Source organism: Rhagoletis pomonella, unplaced genomic scaffold, assembly GCF_013731165.1.
Source record: "Rhagoletis pomonella isolate Grant_MI unplaced genomic scaffold, Rhpom_1.0 Rhpom_scaffold_00002, whole genome shotgun sequence".
NCBI classification, from domain to species: domain Eukaryota; kingdom Metazoa; phylum Arthropoda; class Insecta; order Diptera; family Tephritidae; genus Rhagoletis; species Rhagoletis pomonella.
This window is the reverse complement of record NW_023458556.1, coordinates 57,593,915-57,617,755: the sequence shown is the minus strand read 5'-3', so window position 1 is coordinate 57,617,755 and position 23,841 is coordinate 57,593,915. Positions and strand designations below refer to the sequence as shown.

Genomic DNA, 23,841 nt, shown 5'->3' with positions numbered 1-23,841 from the left:
ACACATCGCACAAGTACATCAAAAGTGATTTAATTCGAAATTGTCCATTTATCAAAAAACTCCAAAAACGACTACCAACCATAATAGTTGGTATAAAAGAAATAGTACGCCGTTTTGTTTTTTACAAAAATTTATCAAAAAATATTGCTTCAGCTTTTGGTGAAAGATAAAAAACGCTAATGTGAGCATTTGTAGCACATAATATCAAAAAGTCCAATATTTGAGTTAGCACACTTTTTAAGAATGCTTGTGTTATATAAGTAAGTATACACATAGTACGAGTAGTGCATGCATGTCTGTCTATGCCTGTTTGCCTGAATCAAAGTTTTTCTGTACGAGTATTTGTATTTTTATACGAAAAAGTGCAATTCATCCAGCTCCGTAGCCAATCTTTTTCTAGCTGGCGATGCAATTTAGCTTTTTCCCTTTTTTATATTTTTTTCTAAGACACGCATCCAGCTGCGAATTCTTTGCAATATAAAATTTCTTCCACTCGACTCACTTTCTTGTAGATTTGCTCGCCACGTTTTCGCCGAATTGCCAGTTCGCAATTTAGCTGCTTTTGGCAGTGAATGAAAAGAATGGTGGCCGTGCAGCTTTTTCTATAAACCTGCTGCAGTGCTGACTTGTGACAAATGGTGGTAGCGACAAGAAAAAATTTTTTTTTCGCGTAGTAATATTTTATCATATTTTGGAAATATTTGTTGCATATCAGATATTATAGAGCCATATATTCACACAAAATTTTGTTTGTAGATTATGTATTTACGCACGTACATACCTACTAAGCGGAAGTCATGAATTTTTAATAAGAAACTATAAACTTGGATTTAAAATAAGTAGAAAATGTGCTTTGAATAGATATCCATAAAATGTGAACACAAAAATAAACCAATTTCGAAAATATTAAATCTAGGCGCTACACAGTGGTATTTCAGCGGATAAGATTAAATTTTTTGTATATTAAAATTTTATATTTGAATGAATTAGCCTAACAAAGTGGTATTTGAATATTTGTTATTATTGTATAATATTATTTCGGAATGATATGTGAATCGGTCCGCTTTTTACGATCTTTTTAAGGCGTTTTTGAGGTTAGGTTTGTATGGGTGGTAAGCTTTGAAATAAACCGCTTTCGCCCAATTTTTGAGGGTTAACACACAACGTTCTTAAAAATATATGGACATAATTTTGGAGTCATATATTCATTTGTGCGATTTTTAGAGCATTTTAAGCCATTTTTAAGGTTAGGTTTATATGGGAGGCATGCTTTAGGATAAATTGATCACGCCAGTTTTTCCTTTTTTTTCTTGATTTCTGTCCTTAAAGGTTACATACGGAACATTGAGGTTGTACCACTGTGCGATGTTTTAGCTGAGTACCAAGCAGTTAATATTTATACTAGAAGACAACGGTACATGATGTATTTTGCAACAAATTTCTGTTATCCATTTTAAAATTTTGTTTGGTAATAAATCGGTTTCGACGATGCGCCATCTTCAGTTCCGTTTTCCGTTCTATCAAGATCGGTCTTTACGTCCTTTCCTGGTCAAGCATGGGTTCGTCCGCCCTTATTCTGCACAAGAGTTGGTGCATGCACCTTATCAACCCTTTGCCGCACAATGGAAGATAACCATATAAAATTAGCCGAAATGTGGTAATCGTGCTCCGATTTTGCTAATGTTTCGTATTCGTTGTATTTTTGCTTAGTGATAAAGAAATGAGAAGAGGCTTCCGATTTTAATGAAATTCAACTTTAAATCTGAATTCCATCTGTCATATCTGCGTAAATCATATCTAATGTAAATGAAGTGGAAGCTCGTCAATTTATACTATTTCCTAAACATTTTCATTCCTTAGCAAAATTACTACATTGCAAATTTCATTAAAATCCGATCTCAAGCAATGCCTATATGGGAATCTACCAATGTGAGGCATCCAGTCTATGAAGGATTAAACAAGGATTTCGCCCTGGCACGCAATTCGGCTAATTGTATAGGCGATTTTTGTTTCGCCACCATTTCAAGCTCTCTTAATATATTTTGTTGGCCAATATTCATTTATTACCTAAATTATGCTTCGCTTCCCTCTTCAGCTTCCTATATTGATCTCAAATACCTCGCGTTGCATTCGATCACTGCGTTGCTCTGTTGGCCGCATATTTTTCCTCCTGAGAAAGTTATATTTTTCGTCGCACCCAGCATTTTCCAGATAAGAGAGGGAAGTAGCACACTGGTGTATAACTTGGTGTAAATTAGTCAGATTAATACAAAAATTCGTAAATTTACACCAAGTTATACACCAATGTGCTACTTGAGAGGTAGGTCTACCGAAGAACAAAACAAGGCAAATTACCTTCTCGCAACATATAAATAATATTCGCATTTCGGAGTAGACGTTGCTTCACTAAAAACTTGTTTACGAGGATCTGCTATTAACACGACTAAGAAGTCAGCCTGGTGACCAAGCGAAAAATATTTCCTACCAAAATTTGCTACTTTGCATTTGAAATGCTGAGCTCCCTCTCTCTCGATGAACTCAAAGCTCTCTTCATACGCGTTCATTTAAATGGCGGCAATAATCTCTGGGCTCCTAAATGGCGCAGAAACGTGGTCGTTGAGGAACAAAGATGAAAACGATTACGCTGACTTGAATATGTCTTACGTATGAGTGTGTTTTTTCCCTAGTGTAAAATTCGAAATTCTTAGTGACATAAATAAGACTTTTTCCCAACTTCGGATACCCTTGAGACTTCACTCCATGCAGAACTGTAAACAAAAGAACATTGCAACAGAACTCCAAGATGACATTGTAAATCCTTCTTAAGAGCCTAAAATCGATTGCCTTATGGATCTTATGGATATGAAAATGGATTTTTAATAAACACATATGTACATAAATACATTTATGTGCAACTGTGTACATACATTAGGGGGGTTCTTAAATGTTGGAAGCAAATTTTTGCATCAGATTTCAAAAGCCTCAACCCCTACGTCAATGCTACTATAGTCGAAGGTCCCGATTGGAGACGGTTAAGACGTGTCACACAGGGGATAAAGTTCTGATTACCCTATGAAGACGTCTTAACCGGCTTCAATCGGGACCAAACTTTGTATTACCGATTGAGAGGGTGAGACTGAAAAAATCGTTCATTTGATTTTTAAGGACCACCCTTATGTGCATGCATTCCACTAATCAGAAAAGAACGTCAATTTTAGGTTATTAAAACCTTGAAAGTCTTCACGAAGCGCCAGTGCATATACCAGCCAAGTGACATAATGTTGACTGCGTCATGACACAAAAATTGCAATTTCAATTTTTATTTCGCAAATATGCCAAATCAAATGTGATGCATTGAGTCTTTTAGAAAATCTTTGATGTGCACACTTTTATTGTTGTTGCTGCAATGACATTCGATGTGCATGTATGCATAGCGGGCAGGAGACTATTGCCGCTGTTGTTATCGCATTGTTGTCGCACCATCAGCATAACAATGACAGTAATCGAGCGAAGACTGCCACGACAGTGAACTTCGCTGCGAAAAAAATTCTGCGCCTCCCTCGGCATTGCATTGTATTGTAGTGTGGTTGAACATTTAGCTCCAGTACACACACACACGTGCGTTTTTATTAGGGTGTTCGCTTATTCGCCTTTTTTCCAAAACCGGGTTACGAGTTGTTCCAAAACTTGCAAGTTGAACAAAAAAAAAACGGTTCCCGATTTTGAAATTATGAAGGAACCAGATAAACGGTCTTTATATAACATAGTTTTTACAAAAATTACAATAAAGCAATTAACAGTAAGTAGCTTTTATTTAGAAAAGAGCAAAGAAAAGAAGTTCAAAGTTCTTCAAAAGTTTTTCAAATCAAAAGTAAAACAAATAAAAATTAGTGAAATTCACGTTTGGTTTTACTTTAATTTTTTTAATACTTTATTGCATTTTTGGCCTTTTTTTGCGATATGAGTAGTGCTCTTGTAGACTGAAAACTTCGCAAAACGCAAAATTTTTATTGAGAGATCAAAATTTGTGTGAATTGATGATCGATATTCAAAAAATCAAAATTCCAAAAACCGAGGCAATCACCCTAGTGTGTATGTTACCTATCGCGCATGAATACATCTGCAAGCCATCAAACTACAAATGCATCAATGCAAAGAAACTATGCGCCCGCATCAAGGCTTCTTTGCATTTGCATCGTTCGGCGGAGACAATTCCCCGGAAGGACAAAAGGAAGGACACAACTGGCTGCCAATATTGTTCAGTTCGCTAGGCAACAAGAAAGGGACGTATTTACAATTTATGTGAATGTGTATGCATTTCTCGCACGCAGCGAGGGCTGTCACAATGCCAGCAGCTTTAGGAACGTCAACCCTAACAACTTTTGTATTGCGCTCGTTTGTATGTATATATTAATATGCAAATATATATGCGTGGGTATGCGTACCCAGTGCGGCATACCTCAACCAATTTCCTTAGAAAAAGTAATTTATTTCTGCTTATGTAGCAACTGACTTCACATTGATATACAATCACCTAGCAGCCTCCTTGAGATAAACTAAATGCTTACACTTTTGGTATCTTTGCAAATAATTCAATATTAGTTGAAGAATCATCCAACTTTGCGCAGTTAACTATTTCAAAAGTGAATACTAAGTAATTGTAGATTGGTTGAAAATACTTCTGCAAATTGTATGTGTCACATATTTTTACATTTTTATTTGCTTTTCCGTAAGACGCAATTTGTGTCTTGGAAGTATGAAAAGGTATATGTGAAGTGCAGAATGAAAGCGTATTCAAACGAAATATACTGGCTTTGAAGTACTTAAAGCAAATGTATTTTAAAGTAGGTGACATCAAATGTAGAGTCGGATAATTGACTGCTTCCCAGGACATCGCCATGTTAAAGTAAACAGTTTATTCCAAGGAAGAAAATCAGATCTTCAATAAGTTGTGGTAGGTAAAAAACTGGTTGAACATCGATATTTAAACCAGTTTCTTTCCGTACTAGGAAGCATGTGCATTTATTGGTATGCAGGCATATACATTTGTATGTATGAGTATTATGAGAATACAAAGGTATGAACAACGCGACTCAGTGACTTCCCTGCAGTGAAAAGCTGAACTGGAACGCACCAATTCCAATAAGTGATGGACTTTAAATATACCAGTTCTATGCAGCGAAAAGCCAAATCAGCCAGCAAAAATACCAGTTCATTAACTAGTAAATATGAGCTAAAGCGACGGCTTACCAGCTCGAAAATTTCGAAGAAATTAAGAGTTCAGCGACATCTGTCTTTGAAATGCCAAAACCGAAACTAAAATGCAGTTAATTTCTTTTCAAAATTGTCGGCTGTGGAGTCGAGTGAAGACTACCGATTCTGGTTCTAAAGTCCCAGATTCGAGTCCGCTTGGAGGTGAATAAAGAAAGTAAGTCAATTACATATTTCAATTTAAAAGGTCTATTCTGCACGTTACCGAAGACTTTGTAACCGGAAAATTGTATTACCAAAAAATGTTACCAGTTCTTGTCACCGCGATTCTAAGTATGTAGGTCATGCAGTTAAAATATTCAGCTCTTCAGCTATGAAGGGCTGTGGAGATTCTGGCATTGCATATTTCACGGGGAAATATTTTGTTAACAGCTTATGAGATGGTAACCAAATTTATCGGTTACAAGAGTACACAGAATGCGAAAAGGATTTAAAAATTGAGAGAAAGCGTATTGCTTTCTTTTTAAATAATTTCTTGATTTGTCGGCCATTACGGTTATTGCAGCGCCGCGAGCAAAATTACATACATACTTATTCCTTTCACGGAGCATGAAGCGACAGACTATCCCGTCAACTAGTATGATGCTATTACTAGTATTTCTACTAGTAGGTGTTGATGCAATAGCGGGCAATTGACATCTCCTATGACACCGCAATGTTAAAAAAACAACTCGCTAACATTGAAAAAGTATACAACGTGAACTATTTGGGTCGAAACGCAAAACTGATAGCATTCTAGTTCACAACCAGTAGCTTTTCTTGCAGGGTTTGTTCACTCTAAATTTGAATTAGACTTCTTCGTACATAAATACTATGTGCATGCATACAAAACCCAAATATGTATATGTACTCTTGGCGGAATAATACCAGGTAAGGAAATGAGATCTGATACGACACTGTCGTATTTAAAATTTTTGTTTCAAGAACTTTGTAATTAAATAAGGCATGCCAGAAAGTAAAACGAAAAACCTGGTCTCGAATCGTATATCAAAAACAGTCGTGAACGTGCTGCTCGTCTTAAATTAGAGCCTACTTCAGAGAATTTCAGGTAGTTTTCGAGCATATGATTGAATTTTTTTGCGCGAGTTTGCAAATATATGTAAAATTTCATTTTCTTATTTTTCCATTTTCAGCTTCTTTTTCTGTAATTTCGTGAAAATAATATTCAGAACAACGGTAAAATCACACCAAACATTGGAATTAATGATTGGGTCCACATTGTTTTTGCGAGTTGTGGGCATTATATTGATCCAATCTTTCCCATATCTTATACTTAGGATCTTCTAATAAAGGAGAGAGTAACAATTGAATTCAAAATCGGATAAAATTTAATGTTTCCGCCGCAAAGAGCTCCACTCTTTTGTGGTAATTATTTGATATTTACAAAATTTCATAATAACCTTATGCCTAAAAAAAATTAGAGTATATGTCAAGATTCGGCGAAATCGGTGCAGGTTAATTATTTTTTCCACCTACCTTCATAGAGTCGAAACACTGTGCATCGTTTTTGAAACTTACTTGTTCAAATTTTTGTACAAAGTTAGAAATTTGGATTAGAATGGTTTTTGTTAGACATTCAATTTTTTCTCGGGGTATATGAGCACTGGTATCACTCCCTTCTCTCGCCCGAAAAAAAAACGCTAAAGCATTCTTCTTGCTTTTATATCAATCAATGGGGTTCCAAAGTTCAAAAAAAAGTACTTAAACAATTTCAGCCTTAAAACGTTTATTTAGGAGAAAGCGTACCGAAATTAAATACATAATATGACTTTTAAGTTAAGGCGTGCCGTGTTAGTTGGCTGTGTATGGTGTTACGGGGCGTATACGTTACATACACAACTACGGATATGTGAGCACGAGTTGTTTGTTATTTTGCCTTTTTAACCGACTTCCAAAAAAGGAGGAAATTTAATTTTTTTTATATTATATTTTTTTGTTTTTTTATGTTGCCGCATAACTTTGGACCACGTCAACCGATTTCGATAATTCTTTTTGCATCGGAAAGGTAGTGTCCCATACTAATCTGGTTAAGATCCGATCAGTGGATCATGAGATATATATATATATATTTTTTTTTTTTTATATGAGAGTTGAAGTCGGTTTTTTGTTTGCTAAGAATTACTTGTTAGTATATCCTTTTTAAGTTTTAATTTAATTACAGTTTCGCAATGAAATCATGTTCTTTATACAAAGCTGAAGATAATGCAATGTCTAACAAAACAAAAACTGTTTTTTGTCGAAAAATGTTACAACTCGTGAGATTTGCTCATATAACAGGTACCAGGAATTCCTTTGTTTTATTGAAGAACTGTTTATAAAATAGCGTATTGCAAAATATGTTTTTTTTTTTTAAACGGAGATACTGCGAAACGGAATTTTTGGCAGTAATATACAGTTGTTGCCCGAAAATAGATACGAGCGTTAGCCATCCATCATCCTTATTCGTGACTGCGTCTTCTCAAGAGGTCTATATTTCCCACCATCGTGGAAGAACTTACTCATCGTGTTAAGGCACTTAACCTCTATTTAGAATAATTGAAATATCATCGGATATACATAATATACATACATATTAAAAACAAAACTCCATTCACCCACGTTTGACCGCCAGTGTAAGCTGCAAGGTTGCCATCAAGTTTCGGACGAATGAGAAGTAGCAACCAGTCTGAAACAAGCTACCTTGGGAACCCCGCAAGTGGGAGTATTATCTCCCCGCCGGGTTTTTAATGCGTTTGAAGGCAAAGCAAGAAAAATATTCGATGATATTTCAATTATTCCATAGGGTAAGTGCCTTAACGAGATGAGTAAGTTCTTCCACCATGGTAGGAAATATAGACCTCTTGAGAAGAGACAGTCACGAATAAGTATGATGGATGGACCAAAACTGTATACTTCTGCGATAAAATTCCATTTCGCAGTATCTCCGTTACAAAAAAAAAAACATTTTTTGCAATACGCTATTCTATAAACAGCTCCCCAATAATATATGTACAATGCTTTTCAAGCTAAAATTTCTTTGTTATGTTTTTATAACGAGTAATTTTTAAGGAATAAACCTAACCGACTTAAAATTTTAAATATAAAATTTAGGAAACCCGTTATTTTTTCATGGTCAAATGATAGGATCTAAACCAAATTAGTATGGGCCACCTGTGAGACACTATCTTTCGAAAACGGTTGACGTGGTTATGCGGTAATATACTACACACAAAAACCAAAAAAAATATTCCGACGAATTGATAACCTTCTCCTTTTTTTGAAGTCGATTAAAAATATGGTTCGTGCTTTATCAAAAACTATATAATTCACACTTAAACAGAATTTAGAAAATTCCACAAATTTTTATGAAAATTTCGAGCTTTTAGAAAAACATTTTTATAAAATTTTTGGGTATGCAGTTAACGGGCTTACACAATTTTAATAAAATAAGTGCAAGTTTTGGGCGGCTAAAGAGTCGCATTGATTGTTATTAATTTTTTTTTTGTTGCTGACGGATTTTGCGGGTTTTTTCATATAAATAGCGAAATTTAAGAGAACTGTCGCATAGTGCTGTTCGAGCGGGCTAAAATCCAAAGTTTTTTTGTCCCAAATATAGACGTAATTGATATCCTAGGAAAGGTAATTTATCCATTATCAAGGTTCCGGTCCAAAATTTTGTATAAAATGAATAATACAGAGAAAAAAGGCCCATGAATTTGACGCATTTGATACCAAATATTTTAGTCAGAGCCACATCAAAAAATAGTCAAAAATACAACTTATGAGATATTAAGTTAAATTTAAAATTTTTTCGTTTAGGATTGCTTAAGACAAGCGCAAAATAAGTTATTAATAAATTTGAATTCTGTACTTTAGACTCGCTATATTTTAAATGAAAATTTATTTTGTTAAAAATAAAAACATTATGAAAGATTAAAGGAGTAAATCCAAAAAATCATACAAAATAAAGTTTTTTTTTTATTTCACAAGTCAAAAGTATGGTCCTTTGAATGTTGAAAAATAAAATAAAAAATGCCACTTTTTCACTTTGGTAAATTATGCGGCTTTGGCAGATTTTTTAAATTTTTTAATGTCATCAGATCTGCACCATTCAATCGATTTTCAAGAAAGAGAAGGAACATTAAATGCCCTGTCCTTTAAATGTATAAAGAGGTCTAACTTTTTTAAAAGAGTTACCACCTGTTACAAAATTTAATTAATATTTTTTAATTAGTTAAATGAATTATTGAAAGAGAGGCATCAATAGAAATGGGTTTTGAAAGGGTTTATTTCCTAACTACGTGTAGGAGGGTTGCCACTTGTTTAAACAATCAAATTCCATTTTAACTTAGGGAACTAGGTGACTGAAATATGTATCACTATATATATGGGAGTGAGACGAAAGAGGTTTAAGGTCAGAGCTTGCAAATATTTTGGGGAGGGTCGCCACCTATTTGAAAATTTAATTGAATTAAATTATACAAAATTTGTATATATGAAATATTAAATTTTTTATATCAAATGGTTAAGGGTTAAGTCATTGTATTTGTTATTTTATTACAGTATATAAATCCATGCATTGCCAATGAGCGATATGTTTTCTTGCTCCATTCATATTACTGGACCCTTAGGCACTCCGCACATTAAGCTCCTAATCATAGTAGTGTAATCGTTTCGGCATACTAAAGTATAAAGCTTTTATGCCGAACCCATGTATTTCAATGAAGCTCTGTAGATTACGATTCAAAATCATGTTTGCGCCTACTCATAAAAGCTTCATGAATCGAAGCACCCAACATTGTAAGGCGCTTGCAGTTTTGAAATCGTTATTTGTTTACTTTTTTGTGTTGGAAATAAAATTTATTTGTCAATTCAATAGAAAATAATTGGAAATGAATGATTTCGCGCTAAAATTCGTGCAAATTGCATTAAACCACAAGCGCTTACGCAATATTTCGGAGCAGAAATATTTGCGGAAGTGCGTGTTGCGAAAGAACGGCCAAAAAATTTGTTATGTGTAGAAATTGTTTATTAGCTGGTGACTTATGCAGGGCGTGCAAGTGTGCAGAAGTCGAGTCGTCATGCATTCGTTTCGGTATGATGAAACGATTACTCTACTTTGATTAGGCGTGTAATGTGCCGAGTGCCTTAAAGTAACTTTAAGGTTTCAAAAATTTGTTCATTCTTCACTTAATATTTGATAAATATTTTAAATTTTGTATTATACACATTTCAGTTACCCAAATCTAATAATTGAATTTAATTAAATTAACGGTTGTTACCAAACCGTTATACGTGTAGTTAAGAAGGTAAATATTTTCAAAACCATGTCGATTGATACCCATATTGTAATATCAAATTCATTTAATTTGAATTAAATCTTTTAACAGGTGACCACCCTTTTCAAAAAGATAAAACTTTACTGCACATCTACAGACTAATCCCTGTAAAAATACACCTCACTTTTGAAAACAGAATGAACAACATATACTACATACAACAAGAATTCAAATTTTGAACTTCAAACTGCATTTCCAGAGAAAGTATGAAGGGTATCAGCATCCCTAGTTCACTAGGAAACAAGTTTTCATTTAAACCTGTCCATAATTATATTTTTTTGCCCACATTTTATATGGAGCCACAGTATTGTGCGGCGCTGACTTTTTTATTATTTTTTCGCAAACGGTCTTGCCCATACTCTGCCACAAGAAATTCATCTTTATAAAAAAATTATTAAAAATTAAAGCAGTTTTTTAGCAGCTGAAATCGTGCACTTATTTCACTAAAATTTTATAATCCTGTTTGTATAAAAATTCTAGTTAAAAAGCTCAAAATTTACAAAACAAATTTGTGTAATTTTTTAAATTCTGTATAAAGTTTGAAAGTGTAATCTATATGATATTTGATGACGCATTTAGAACCATTTTTTTATATAAAAATAACAAAAAAAATTTTGATTGAAAAACATTGTAAATATTAAAAACAAATCACCATGCATCCACTTTTGACCGCCTATGTATGTAAAGCCATGTCTGAAAAGTTGTATACTTAAATAAAAGTATCTGCTTACTTACGGCCTACATATTTGGTTTTAGATAAATTTGGACACTGTGTGGCTGCAGCGATTCGCCCAGAATTTTGAACCCTGCTGTATTCGATTATACGCTCTTCACCGCCATTTGAATAGATACTTACCTACATACATATAAATACTACACCAAATTCTCCACAGTTAAAATGAAAGACACAGATGATATTTTTAAATCAAATTATTCTTCTTTTTATTGAACATAATAGCAATAATAATGATGATCATCGTCACAATAATGTTGATAATAATGTGTTTGATTTCAAATTTAAGTTCAATAATATAATTAATGTTTATTAATTATGTATTTCCACTTTTTCCATTTGACGCATATTTTATTTTAATTAGCATTTACTTATAATTTTATGGTTTATTTAAATTATTTTTATTTTCTTTTTTATGTTTTGTGAACTCTTTTTTTTTTGTAGCGTATTCATATGTATGTATGTATTTTTTTTTTTTGTCTATGACTGTGTGTGCATGGAGGTTTGTGTGCCGGTGGCTGTGAGTGGTGTTTATGTGCTGCCAGTTTAAGTTTAGTGACGTTGACGTTGACGCTGACGTACTCACATTACACGCTAATTTTTAACTTTAGTCAATAAATTTAATTCTCATAATCATATACATACTTAGAGTATGTGTATTTGTTTATCTTCATGTATTAATTTTTTTTTGTGTGTGAAAATTATCCGCTTCATGTGTTGCTAAACAAAGGGCTATTAGCAGAAATACGAATTTATGTATTTTTTTTTTTTTTTAAATTTATATATCTTCAATTTATGTATCTATGTTTGCTAAATTTAATGCATATAATTTTTAGTTTATTTTCAGGGGTTTTTCATATTTTCGGTTGTATGCAATTGCTGCTGCTATTTTGTAAATGTGGACTGCTACTTACATATGTATATGTAATTTTTTATGTATCTTTTTTCTCGAATTGCATTACTAAGCTAATGCTATGTGTATTTTTTTTTTAAATTTAATTGTAATTCTGTTTTATTTTACATGCAGTTTTGCAGCAATTAATTTGCATATTAACGTATTGCAATTAGGTTGTTCGGTGTCGCTTTTTTTTTGCGAATAACTATGTACTATTTTTTATTAAAGATGTCCATGTATGTCGATTGGTTGCGATTCTGTGTAAATATATGTGTACATACATATGTATGAATTCGTGTTTCGTTTGTTGTGTGTGTATTTGAATTTTGTAAAATATGGTGTTCTAATTAATTTAATTAATAATGAATTGGTATTATATTACAAGCTTGTTATTCAATCGCCCATTTCAAATGCTGCAGCTACTCCATTTTAAACTGGTTAGCTTGTATTTATTTAATGTAATTAAATTGGCTGTCGTTTATGTACCTTAAAATGGGCTAACAAACTAAGCGCATTAAAAGAAAGTGTGTTACCTTAATTTTGATCTGTGGAAAATTAAACCTTGAAAAGCTTTTGAAAGGCGCCTTTCCACTTATTTTTTCAGATAGCCAAGCAGCCTTCCGTAACCTTTAAAACAGGATGATGAAACAAAAGCTCGTTAAAGACACTTGGTCCTGAACTCACTAACTACTGGGAGGCAATGAGGGCGGTTGGACAAACATGCCGAAATTTCCCTTTAGTTCAAGCCTTTTGTGTAGTCTAGGTATGGGTCGGTTTAAAGGTTTGACAAACCATTTGAAGGATGTTTGAAGAAAGATCGAAATGTTCAGATTTTCTGAGCGCCATTTTGAGCTTTGGCGCAACCGTTTGTATGGCAGAATTGTCGCATTTGCAAAAATATTTTCATTGAGTGGGGTCGTAGGAGAAAAAAATGGAAGAATACCAAGCTTTCTTACTTTGTGAGCCGAAAGAAAATTAAGCCTCTCTGCTTGAACGAGTCATGCTTGAATGGTGTATGGCGAAATGGAAAAAAGTATGTTTGAAGTACGTTTGTCAAACTGGTTGTGTGGTGTATTTATCACTTAAGATCTTCGGCTGTCCTTTAAATAGATCGAATGTTAATCAATTAAACAGCAATGACATCAGACTACGCCGCCGGTGCGAATAGCAGCCTGGTGACCTTTTAAGGAGATTGAGAAAAAAAATGTTCAGGATAACGCCCATTATTACGGTCATCGGCTCTTGCTGAGCAAGTAGATAGGATAAGTGCTGGAGCTATAATCTCAAAGCAAGTAGGATAAAAAATGTTCTTATCTTTATCAGCCACCTAAATGATATGGGAAACTCGGCAAATATGAAATATTATGATGTTTTCTAAATACTTCGTAAAAATTGTAAAAAAAATCTGCGCAAATGAAAGAGAACATTTAAAATCATTTAAGTTTTTTGATTTACAAGGAGGAATTGGTATTGAAAATGCGATTTTAATAAATTTTACGTTTTGAAGTTAATGTACTAAGGAGGAAAAAATTCTCGGATATGGTCGCGTGCATGTTAGCCCTTAACATCTAATTTTTTCAAAAATAAATGTTGCACATTTTTAGGGATATTCAAGTACAAAGTTTTTTTCGTCCCTCTGCAGCAAAAAATCTAATCTTTTTTAATTCTACAGAATTCACTCTTTTATTGGATTTTCACATTGTTATTCTATATTACACAGTTTTTTTTTCTTGCCACAGAACTTTTTTGAATTAATGATATCTTTGAAATTTGAAAATTCTTTATAAAGAAATCCTGACGTCAGAATGAAAAACTTAAAAACGCAGTTCTACTATATTTTCCCCATAGTTTTGCGAATATATTATTCGAAACAGGGCGTTCTTCAACAAAATTTTGAAGTAGAGTGTTCTTGCAAATTTTCCGAGATAGGGCGTTTTCGAACCACCCGCCAAGATAGTTGGATCTTCCACTCAGTCGTCGATTTACTGATTAAAAAAAGGTTGTTACCAGCTCAGAAAAGACCTGTGCATAGCAAAGCCAAATTATAAAAATGTATTTGTTAGTTTGGTGAATTTTCACTGCAGATATCAAATAGAATAACTTAAATAGCCTAAAATTTTGATAGCACACTTACCGGTTTTGTCAATTTTTTATAATGCCTATATTATGTATGTATGTAGTTAGGTAATTAGTGATCGCTAAAACTTTATTTATGCGTTTTTTATTTAACTTGAAGTTGTATTTATTTAAATTTGTATTTATTTAAGCCTAATATTTACTTGCTTCATTTTGTGGGGCAAAAGGAGGGAAAAATGTCACAAAACTAATTGAAAATTATCTATGCTTGAGTTATTTTTTATTGTGGCTTACTGTTTTTTTTATCAATTACTAGATATAATTTATAATCATTTTAATTTATTTAATTGATTTCATATTTTTGTGTGTGTGTGTGTATTTGGCGCTGTTGATTTTGAATTAGCCACTAATCTCCGCGCGGCTGCAAGTATTTACATAACTACTGCGTTTCATGCGCTATATGTATGTATGTATGTTGTTGTATGTGGAATTTGGTTTGCAATAAATTATGTTCATTTTTAAATTTGGATCGTTTTACAAGCAGTTAAGTTAATAATTAATGTATCAATGCTTAATTGTTTTTAAAATGTTAAGCTTTTTTTTACAAACTGCCATAAACAGAACGCATAGCTAGTAATTTACGTTTTTATTTTTTGATAATTTTTTTTGAATATTGTTGCAATCCGTTGTTTTTTGTGTTTTTTTTTTGTTTTGGTTTAAATTAAAACCAATACCACCACCACATGCAAAATGTGCATAAAACCTTAATTATTATTATTATGTTTTTTTTTTTTAATTTTCTTAGATTTACTGTTTGCATACTTGTTTTTCTTTAGTTTAAACTTGCCTTACTTACTATAATCCACTATAAAGCAGTAACATAGTTGTATTTACAAAAAGAAATGCCGCAAGTACGTTTTTATTAATATTTTTTTTGCAATTTTTTTTTTATGAGCCTTAAGCTAAATGTATGATACATACAATTATATATACATACATATACGAATGCATTTACATATGTAAATTAATGTAGCAGAGATAATAAAATGCTTAACGAATAGATGTACGCAAGTTGGTGGACAGATTTACTTGAATGTTTAGGACGTATCTAATTTGCGTTGTCTTAAATTTTTTTTTTAACTTTTTTTTTGTAAACTTATTAGCACAATTAAGAGACTGAAACAACATTAACACATGTTTTTATAGATCAAAAACAATCGTTTACAAACTAGTTAGATAGCTATTCGCTCCTTAATTTTCCATGCATTTGCACAACTTACTACATTGAATGCTCAACTCGCGACGCAAATTGCGCATTTCAGCACTTTTCTGCCCATTTCGTGTTGTGTACTGTTTCGTTTATCCAAATAGACATCACTCAAAGTCATAACCGGCAAATTTTAAATTTGACTAAATATATTTAAAAAATTTTTTTGAAAATAAATAAATTTAAAAAATCTAAATCTAAAAATCTAGTTTAAGTGGATGGATTCAGGAAACCTAGTAAACAGCCATTGCCAATAGTTTTTTTTTTTTTTTGAAAAAGTAAATAAAAATAAATTTTTGAACTAGCATCGCAAAATACTTTATTTGTTGTTTTTAGTCCACTAGACAGATGGTTTAGCTACAAAAACAAATTTTGCTAGTACAATACAAGCCTGCAACGCTAAAACAATGGCCACACGAGTACATACAGACATATGAATTTACGCACGAACAAACATACAAATTAGTTTAAAGTTTTGGACGAAAATCTGTTGGCTGTTGATATTTATTGCATTCGTGTGTGTGTGTGTGTGTGTTTTTGTTTGTTTGTCTGTGACGTGAATATAAACATTTTCATTAATTCGTGTTTTTTTTCTCTCTTAATTGGACGCAATAAAATTTTATTAAACTTCGCTTGTTTGAAACATTTCAGAGACACATCCATACATATGTACATGTATGTACACACATATAAGTATATACATACATACATATATAGATCTAATACAGACATCATACACATAATGGACTGTACAGGGTACATACAGATTAATAAGTTGCCGTTTTTTTTTGTTGTTGGTTGCAGCTTCACTTTGCCGCAAAGCAAAACGAACAATTTACACGTTTATACCACACATATGTACTTACATAAATATACAGAAACAGGAGACAAACATACACATAAGTACGTCAACTTAGGTGCCAAGTAACCTAGAGAGTGACTTACAAATCTAAGTAGCTATGCATGTGGGTGTGCGCGTGTGTAAACTCAATCCTTAACAAAAAAAAAAGAAAAACAGCACTGCACATAAGCAAGGATTGTAATATTCGCACGTTTTCTCGTGCTTTTTAAACTTAGTAATTTTCTTTTCAAACTTTACTTTATTTTCATTGTACGCTTTTTTTTTTTTGTTTTTTTTCGAGTTCTGAACTGTGACTTTTTTTCAGCACTTCGTTCTACTGGGCAAACGCAAATTTTACTGCATGTAAAAGCTATCTTTTATCTAGCTGCTTTGGTTTCTAAATTTTTTATAACTTTGGCGCAATAACTAATGAAAATCTGCTTACAAATTCTGAATTCTACTGCTTAACACACTTCTAATATTTCTATGCGCTTTTGTTTTTTTTTTTTTGTGGAATACTTTCAACTGCTGATCTCCGTGCGGCTAAGTGTTTCAAATATGTTCGTATGCGCCTGGCTTTGACTTTAGTTAATTATGTATGTGTATGCGTATATATAATTTTGTATTTGCTTTAAGAAAAACCACTATTTTAAGTACGTTTCGTTTTCACTTTTGGCCGCTTAGTTACTTCTTTGTTTTGGATATTAATTATGCAATTACTGTTCTCTGAGTCACTAAAACTATTTAACTTTTACGCATTTTTTTTTCTTTAATCTTAATCGGCGTTAATTTAAAAAAAAAAAATACTTATTTACCCTATTAAGTACTAAGTTAAGAAATTTCAGCGCAACTTTTAATTCTTGAATTCTTGAATTATTAAATATTACTTTTTATTTTTTTATTTATTTTTTTCTTCATCATTGCGTTCAACTAATCGTAGCACTGTATGCATTGGTCTAACCCACTATTACTACATACGTTACTATGTATGTATGTATGTATTTCAAGTATGTATCTATCGACTGCTTTATTCTAAGTAAAAAAATTTGCAACAAACCAAATTATAATTTTCTCCTAGCCTAATAAAATCGAATAGTAAAAATGAAAGAATTAATGATTAGTTTAAAAACTGCGTATCGCCGCTATTCGGTTTAAAACTCAAAGCCAATAATAATACTATTTTATTAATTTATTATATTATATTTGCATTTTGTCATTGAATAAATGGCTTACTTGCATTTTGTTTTTTTTAATTACTCATTTTCTTTAAACTAACTTGTTAAACATTTTTTAAGTCCTGCTTGTTTGCAATTTGGCCTTATTTTATCCACAATTGTTGCCGGTACAACATCCGTCACCCATATATGTTTGAAGTAGCTGTCTACGCTTCTTTTTTTGAGGTTTGCAAATCTACTATCTAAGTTAATTTGCGTCATCGTTTTTGAAAGCATTTGAGAATTATAATTTCGTGTTCTCTCGGCGTTTAGTATCGCTGCTGGTACTCGTGATGCCAGCGATTGAAATCAATGTGAAATACAATGATGGAGCCGGTGGACAGTCCAGCAAGGAGGTATCTGGAAATAAATAAAAAAAATACAGAATTGGAAATGAAAAGAGAGAACTTAAACGGGTACATATCTGTGCTACTAAAAAAATATGTACGAAAGAAGGGCGCCACTTGCTTAAATGGTTACATTCTATTGAAATTAAAAGTGCCATAAATATTTTGCTGTATAAATTTCAAAAGAACAAACGCAATATTTCAAAATAATTTTTTTTTACAGGGTTGCCATGTACCTATTTTATTAATGAGTTAAATGAAACACTTAATTTATATCTTTTTCGATTGACATTCAGAATGAAATATTTTATTTATTTAGATAATATATATAAGGGCGTTGCCACCTATATAAAATTCAAATGGAATTTAATCAACACGAAAGAGATTTAAAAAGCTTTTTTTTAGTAATTTCTTAGAAGAGCTGGCACTTGATTTAAACGTGAAATTTTGTTTAGTCAATATTATATTCTGAATGTCAAAAAAAGATGTTTAAGAAAGCTTTACTTCGAAAATATTTTTAAAAGGGCTATCTCAAGATTGATAGCTCAATTCAATCTGTACCTGATTAAAGGTCAAATACAATTTAGTTAAGAAGTTAACTGAAAGATACCTATATCCAGCGAAACAGATTTAAGAAAGCTTTATTTTGAACATATTTTTTAACAGGGTTGCCATCTGTCCAAATTAAAATCCAACTTAAAGATAAATTCGAACGGAACCGATTTGAGAGAGCTTTATTTCGATCATCTTTTTTAGGAGGGTGGCCAATAGTTTAAACACCAAATTTAAGTTTGTGGGATATTAGAATGTGGAACAAATCTGAGAAAGCTTTATGTCGAAATTTTTTTATAGGAGGTTTAAATGTCAAATTCAATTTATTCATGAAGTGTAATAAAATATTATACTCCAGACGTCAAGCGGAACCGCTTTATCTTAAAATTTTTTTTCAAGAGGGTTGCCATCTGTTTCAAAATAAATTTAAATTAATTTCACATGCCAATTAGTTGAAAACTGGGTTGCTGGCCATATTTTAGAGTATATCATTCTTTTCAAAGTTCCAAGTCTTTTGTTTATTTCATGTTACATTATTTAAATATTTTTTTTAGAATTTAAATCAATAATTTAGTTTAATGAATAAGTGAACAAATCAATTAAAAAAAAAAATGTTTACGTTAAACTAAACATGACGCGGACGTAGTTTTGGGCAAAATATATAATTTCCTTTGCTTTAAAAGGAAGAAATATACATAAATGAAAAATAGTATGTCGAGCTGCCACATCTGCTACACAAACAGGCGAAAATGGTAAATGTGAGTTTTGCATAAATGCGGTTACCGGACGCAGCGCATGGCAGAGCATGAAAGCGAAGTCTGGTGAATTTCGATCATTCGCTATGAGACACTTTGAAAGAGAGATGCCACTCTCATTTCTTTTGATTATCTACCCTTAGTCTGTTCCAGTATTCATCAGATTTACTGAGAGGTCGTTCAGATACATACATTGCATCATATTCATAGTCGAAATAAAGTCGATTATAAAGTTAGTTGCTGCTACTCCATTGAAAAGTATACGAATTATTCGGGTAAAGCCTCCCAACTAAATCCTATAGTACAGGAACAGACTAACTGATTACACAGAACAGCTGACTATGCCCTCTATGCGGATTATAATAACACTCCTGCTTCACATGCGCTGCTTGTCTATACCCTGCGCTGTAATGTACGTATAACCAGCGCTTAAGAATTTTAAATCGCACTTACTTTTGATCGTGTGTCAACGCCAACGAACGGATGGCCGCATTACATGCAGGGAAGGCATACAAAGGCGCCAAGTTGAAAGTGCGCCAAACTTCCACTATGCCGCGGTCACCAGCTGTCATCAGATATTCACCATCACGCGATAGCAGCATGCACTGAAAAGAGAAGAAACAGAAATATGCCAAAAACTTTAGTAAGTAAAAATATTGATGTGTAATATTCTCCCTTAAGTCTTTATCAAATGTTAAAAATATCAAATGAAAACATACGTATTTATATAGAATATATATATTAATGAAATCATGTCTTGAAAATATTAAGCAAATTTTTAAATCAATGTTGAATACAACGTCTCGCTCATATTACTTCACCTGGCCTAATTCCATGAATATTTATTTCTTAAATATATTTGTTAATATTCCTCACCTGCAAGTTATCATTGTGCGTTTCGTGGCGTAGCTTCTTGCCATTGATGGTATACGCAGCCACATTGCCCTTATCGTAATTGACAACAATGAAACCCTCGCGCGACATGGCTATCAACTCGGGCGAATAGAAATCCATGGGCGGATCAAGCGAACGCAGAAGATCACCAAATGTGGTATGAATCAGAACGGGACCGTCTGCAAAGAAAATAATATAAAAAAAATTTAAATATTATAAGGTTTGATATCTTAAAACTTTTACTAAATGATAAAACTATTCATTTAGGCAAAAATCTGCGCAGACGTACATATATATTTTCATATTAAACGTACGTAAACCTATTCGATTACTTAATACTCACTTGTCGATCCTGAGACGACTAAGCCCAGCTCAGCGCTAATCACAACCGAAGTCACAGCTTGTTCATGTCCCGTCAGCGTAGCGCGCGGCGTTGGCACATCACCCTCACCGACAATGCTCTGGGTGCGCGCATTCCAGTGCCACAGCAGCACCGTGCAGTCTGCCGAACCCGATGCGATATAGCAATCGGAGGTGATATTGCACTCTGAGCGGGCCAAACAGGTGACGACACCGAAATGGCCGAATACTATTTGCACGATTTTCGCTGAAATATAAGAGATTGTGGGAAAATGCTGCTTAGTAAATATGTAAAGATTATCGAGAGAACTTCGAATCTTGTATGAGATATTTTACAGCAGTTTCTATTTCTCTAAGCCTTACCAGTTTCAGTGGCGAACACACGGAAACTGTTGTCCCAAAAACCGCAAGCAATCAGAAAACGGCTGTCTACAGTTGTCACAAAACAGTTGGAGCGAATTTTCAACATCTGACTGAAATTGTCACCTAAATGACGACGATTCATTGGGTTGTTGTGGCCTGTATTTTGTGCAGCTGAAGTGTGAAGGATAGGCAGAAATCAGAGCAAAAAGTTAGTTTCCTAAATCGAAAACTCTTCAATAAAAACCTGCACTTACATAAAACTGGATCGATGGTCAACGGCAGATTGGAGCCAGGTGATTGTGGCGACTCTGCATAGCTGGGACTCTGGACGGATGCGGTGTAGTTGCAATTCCAGCGATTCACGGCGAACTGATGACCTGCCGTCACAGTCACTACCGACGGCAGCGACAGTTGTGGATAGGTGTTGGCTGAAATGTGTATAATTGGCGAGTTCTGATAGAATTTCAGCGACATGCAGAGATCATCGGGCATGGCGCTGAACATCATTGGCGATAGGTGCATTGCCGAACTGCGTGGCGGATGCGGTTCCATCAGCAGCTGACTGGGTGTCTGGCCGAAGTTGCGAATTTGATTTTCCACTGCTTCACGCATAACGGGATCGTTTATCGCATCCAAGTCAACACTACCCTCATAGGTCAGATAGTAGAAGACATTGGTTGCGCGTATTGCTTCGGGGCCACGTTGCTTATAGCCGAAAATCAAATCAATCCATTGGTGCAGCTGGCAGGAGACGAATTCTGATTCCAAGGCCATACGATTGATGCGCACAAATTCTTCGGGACTCTTAGACCAGGGCGGCAGTTCGACATCGTTGACGAGAGTGCCGTCTTCGCGATGCCCCAGGCGATAGCCAGATGAGTTGTAGAACATTTCTGGCAGGAAATACCATTCGGGTATGAGCTCTTTGACGTCGGATGTGTCGCGTTGGCAGTTCTTCCATGAAAGTGAAATGGAAGAGAAAAGACGGTCAGGATAATCGAACTTTCCTCCCTGCAATGCCAAGAACATGGTGGTGAATGGCTCAACGCGCACCAACCAATTGAGCGTGAAGCTGGACGTTGAGTAGTGTGTGCCGTAATGGAATGGCGGTATTGTGTCACTTTCCCAGCTTTCGTAGCGTTCCTCGAAGTAGGCGCGTCGTGAGGGATTTAATGCACCTATCGGCTTCGACAGATCGCGGTAGTTTGAAGGCAAACTGAGGTCCAGCTCCTTTGTGTCGTAGTTGGTAAGTACCCATGGGAAAACCGGGTACTGGTTGAGGTCATTGTAGGTGCGTCCCGCTATTGTATTAAGGAACATTAAGTACTCGAAATTGGAAATTTCGCGTCGTTGCCACTTCTGTGTCATGTTGGAGTTTCGCATCAGTTGGCGCGGAGACATCATCGAAGCACGGCGAGTTTGGGGGATACCATATTTAATGCCGACGCCAACGCGCGGCAAAGCCTTGATCACTTTTTTCACAGTATGTTGGTCGGGGAAAGCGAAGAGAATAGAGGTGCGACTGGCCAAGAAAATCTCCAAAGCTACATTTTGCAGCAAGTAGCGACGTGAGAAGATGGCGCGCACTTCGGAAAAGTACCACTTGCCGTGCAAGTGATCGCAGTACTTTAGCACCTCTGGCTCGATTTTCTGGAACTCAGCATGATCTTCGTCAACTTCAAAGAACATTTCAGTGCTCGTGATGGACACTGTACCGGGTGCGACCACGCCGGGCGCTATCAGTTTCGCTTTGGTGCTGATGTTCACTGGGCCCGTCAAGTCCAGATCCAGCTCACGATCTTCGATCAACAGCTCGGCGTCATCCAAAAGATCGGCCGTATGTTGAGCGGACTGATGCGCCCGTGATACTGCAATCTGTGTGTGAAATTCATCACGCGTCTGCAGGATAGCATCCTCGGGTGCGCCATTCTCGATGGCCGCCTTGAGTGTGGCTTGTGGATGCGATGAGCCGCGCGGATTTTGCACCATGCGTTTGCGTCGGCGCGCATCATCCTCCCAAGCGTCCAATTTCCAATAAGTTTGTTTCTGCACACTGCCGCTGGCGTCACCCCAAGCCCCATGCCTATTGCACATAATATTGCGTACCTTTTCGAGGAGGCGACTAGCAATCACATTGTCACGTCTTCGCGCCGCCGTTATTAGATGATCGCACATGCGTTCCTCCTCGCGACGCTCCAGCAGTGTTTGGGCACATTGCGACTCGAAATCGGCATGCTTGAGCACATCATCTGCACGCATACGATTCAATATGAATTCAGCTTCATTGGCGACACGCACAATGTGATCCTTCATGGCGTGCGACAACAACCGACCCTCATTAATCAACTCGATGAAGGCGAGACCGGCATGTTTCTGCAGGCTATTCTGCCATTCCTGCGAACACAGCAACATCACCAACTCGACAACGGAGTGCGAGTTTTTGAAAGTCGTCAGCCCTTTGCCCTCCATAAGCAGCTCTTGACCATGCGAGCCAACGAGTGTCTTTGAGAGGAATGGCGCAAAATCAACCATTATTTCGCGCAGCAACGGACAAACCGGACCCAAAGCCACCTCAAGCTTCTGTGTGAGGCTCGCCTCACGCGAGGGCGTTGTCATCGGCAGCTGGCCAACGAGTGGTGGTTTCATTTGTAGCTCATCGGAGCGTGTGCCACGCTGACCCACATTGCCGCCGGCAGCCGTGACAACGCCCGCGCCTGATGCGCCGGATGTAGCTGCATAACTGTCCGGTACACGTACTACCGATATTTCCGAATCGGGTTTGTCGCCGCGTTCGCTGCCAGCGCCCGCACCCACCAACTGATGGCCGTGATGTGCTTGCATTTGCTGAGCACCCTGCGGTTGGCCATGTCCTGTCGGCGCCTGTTGTTGCTGCTGCTGCTGTTGTTGCTGGTGTGCTTGGTGCTGCAGGCTGTCGATGTTACGCATTTTCGCATC

General features: G+C 35.2%; 1 protein-coding gene across 1 annotated transcript in view; it reads right to left on the bottom strand.

Annotated features, from left to right (window-relative positions):
• Positions 1 to 12,315: 12,315 nt before the first annotated feature.
• The window catches only part of LOC118733859 (neurobeachin), a 20,078-nt gene continuing 8,552 nt past the window's right edge, over positions 12,316 to 23,841 (bottom strand). Inside the window, exons 2-7 of the mRNA XM_036463468.1 lie at positions 21,141 to 23,823; positions 20,887 to 21,057; positions 20,507 to 20,770; positions 20,146 to 20,342; positions 19,723 to 19,874; positions 12,316 to 17,975 (exon numbers count right to left, since the gene is read on the bottom strand). Of these exons, the coding sequence (XP_036319361.1) occupies positions 17,885 to 17,975; positions 19,723 to 19,874; positions 20,146 to 20,342; positions 20,507 to 20,770; positions 20,887 to 21,057; positions 21,141 to 23,823 (3,558 nt within the window). The 3' untranslated portion in view covers positions 12,316 to 17,884. The remainder of the gene's footprint in view (positions 17,976 to 19,722; positions 19,875 to 20,145; positions 20,343 to 20,506; positions 20,771 to 20,886; positions 21,058 to 21,140; positions 23,824 to 23,841) is intronic.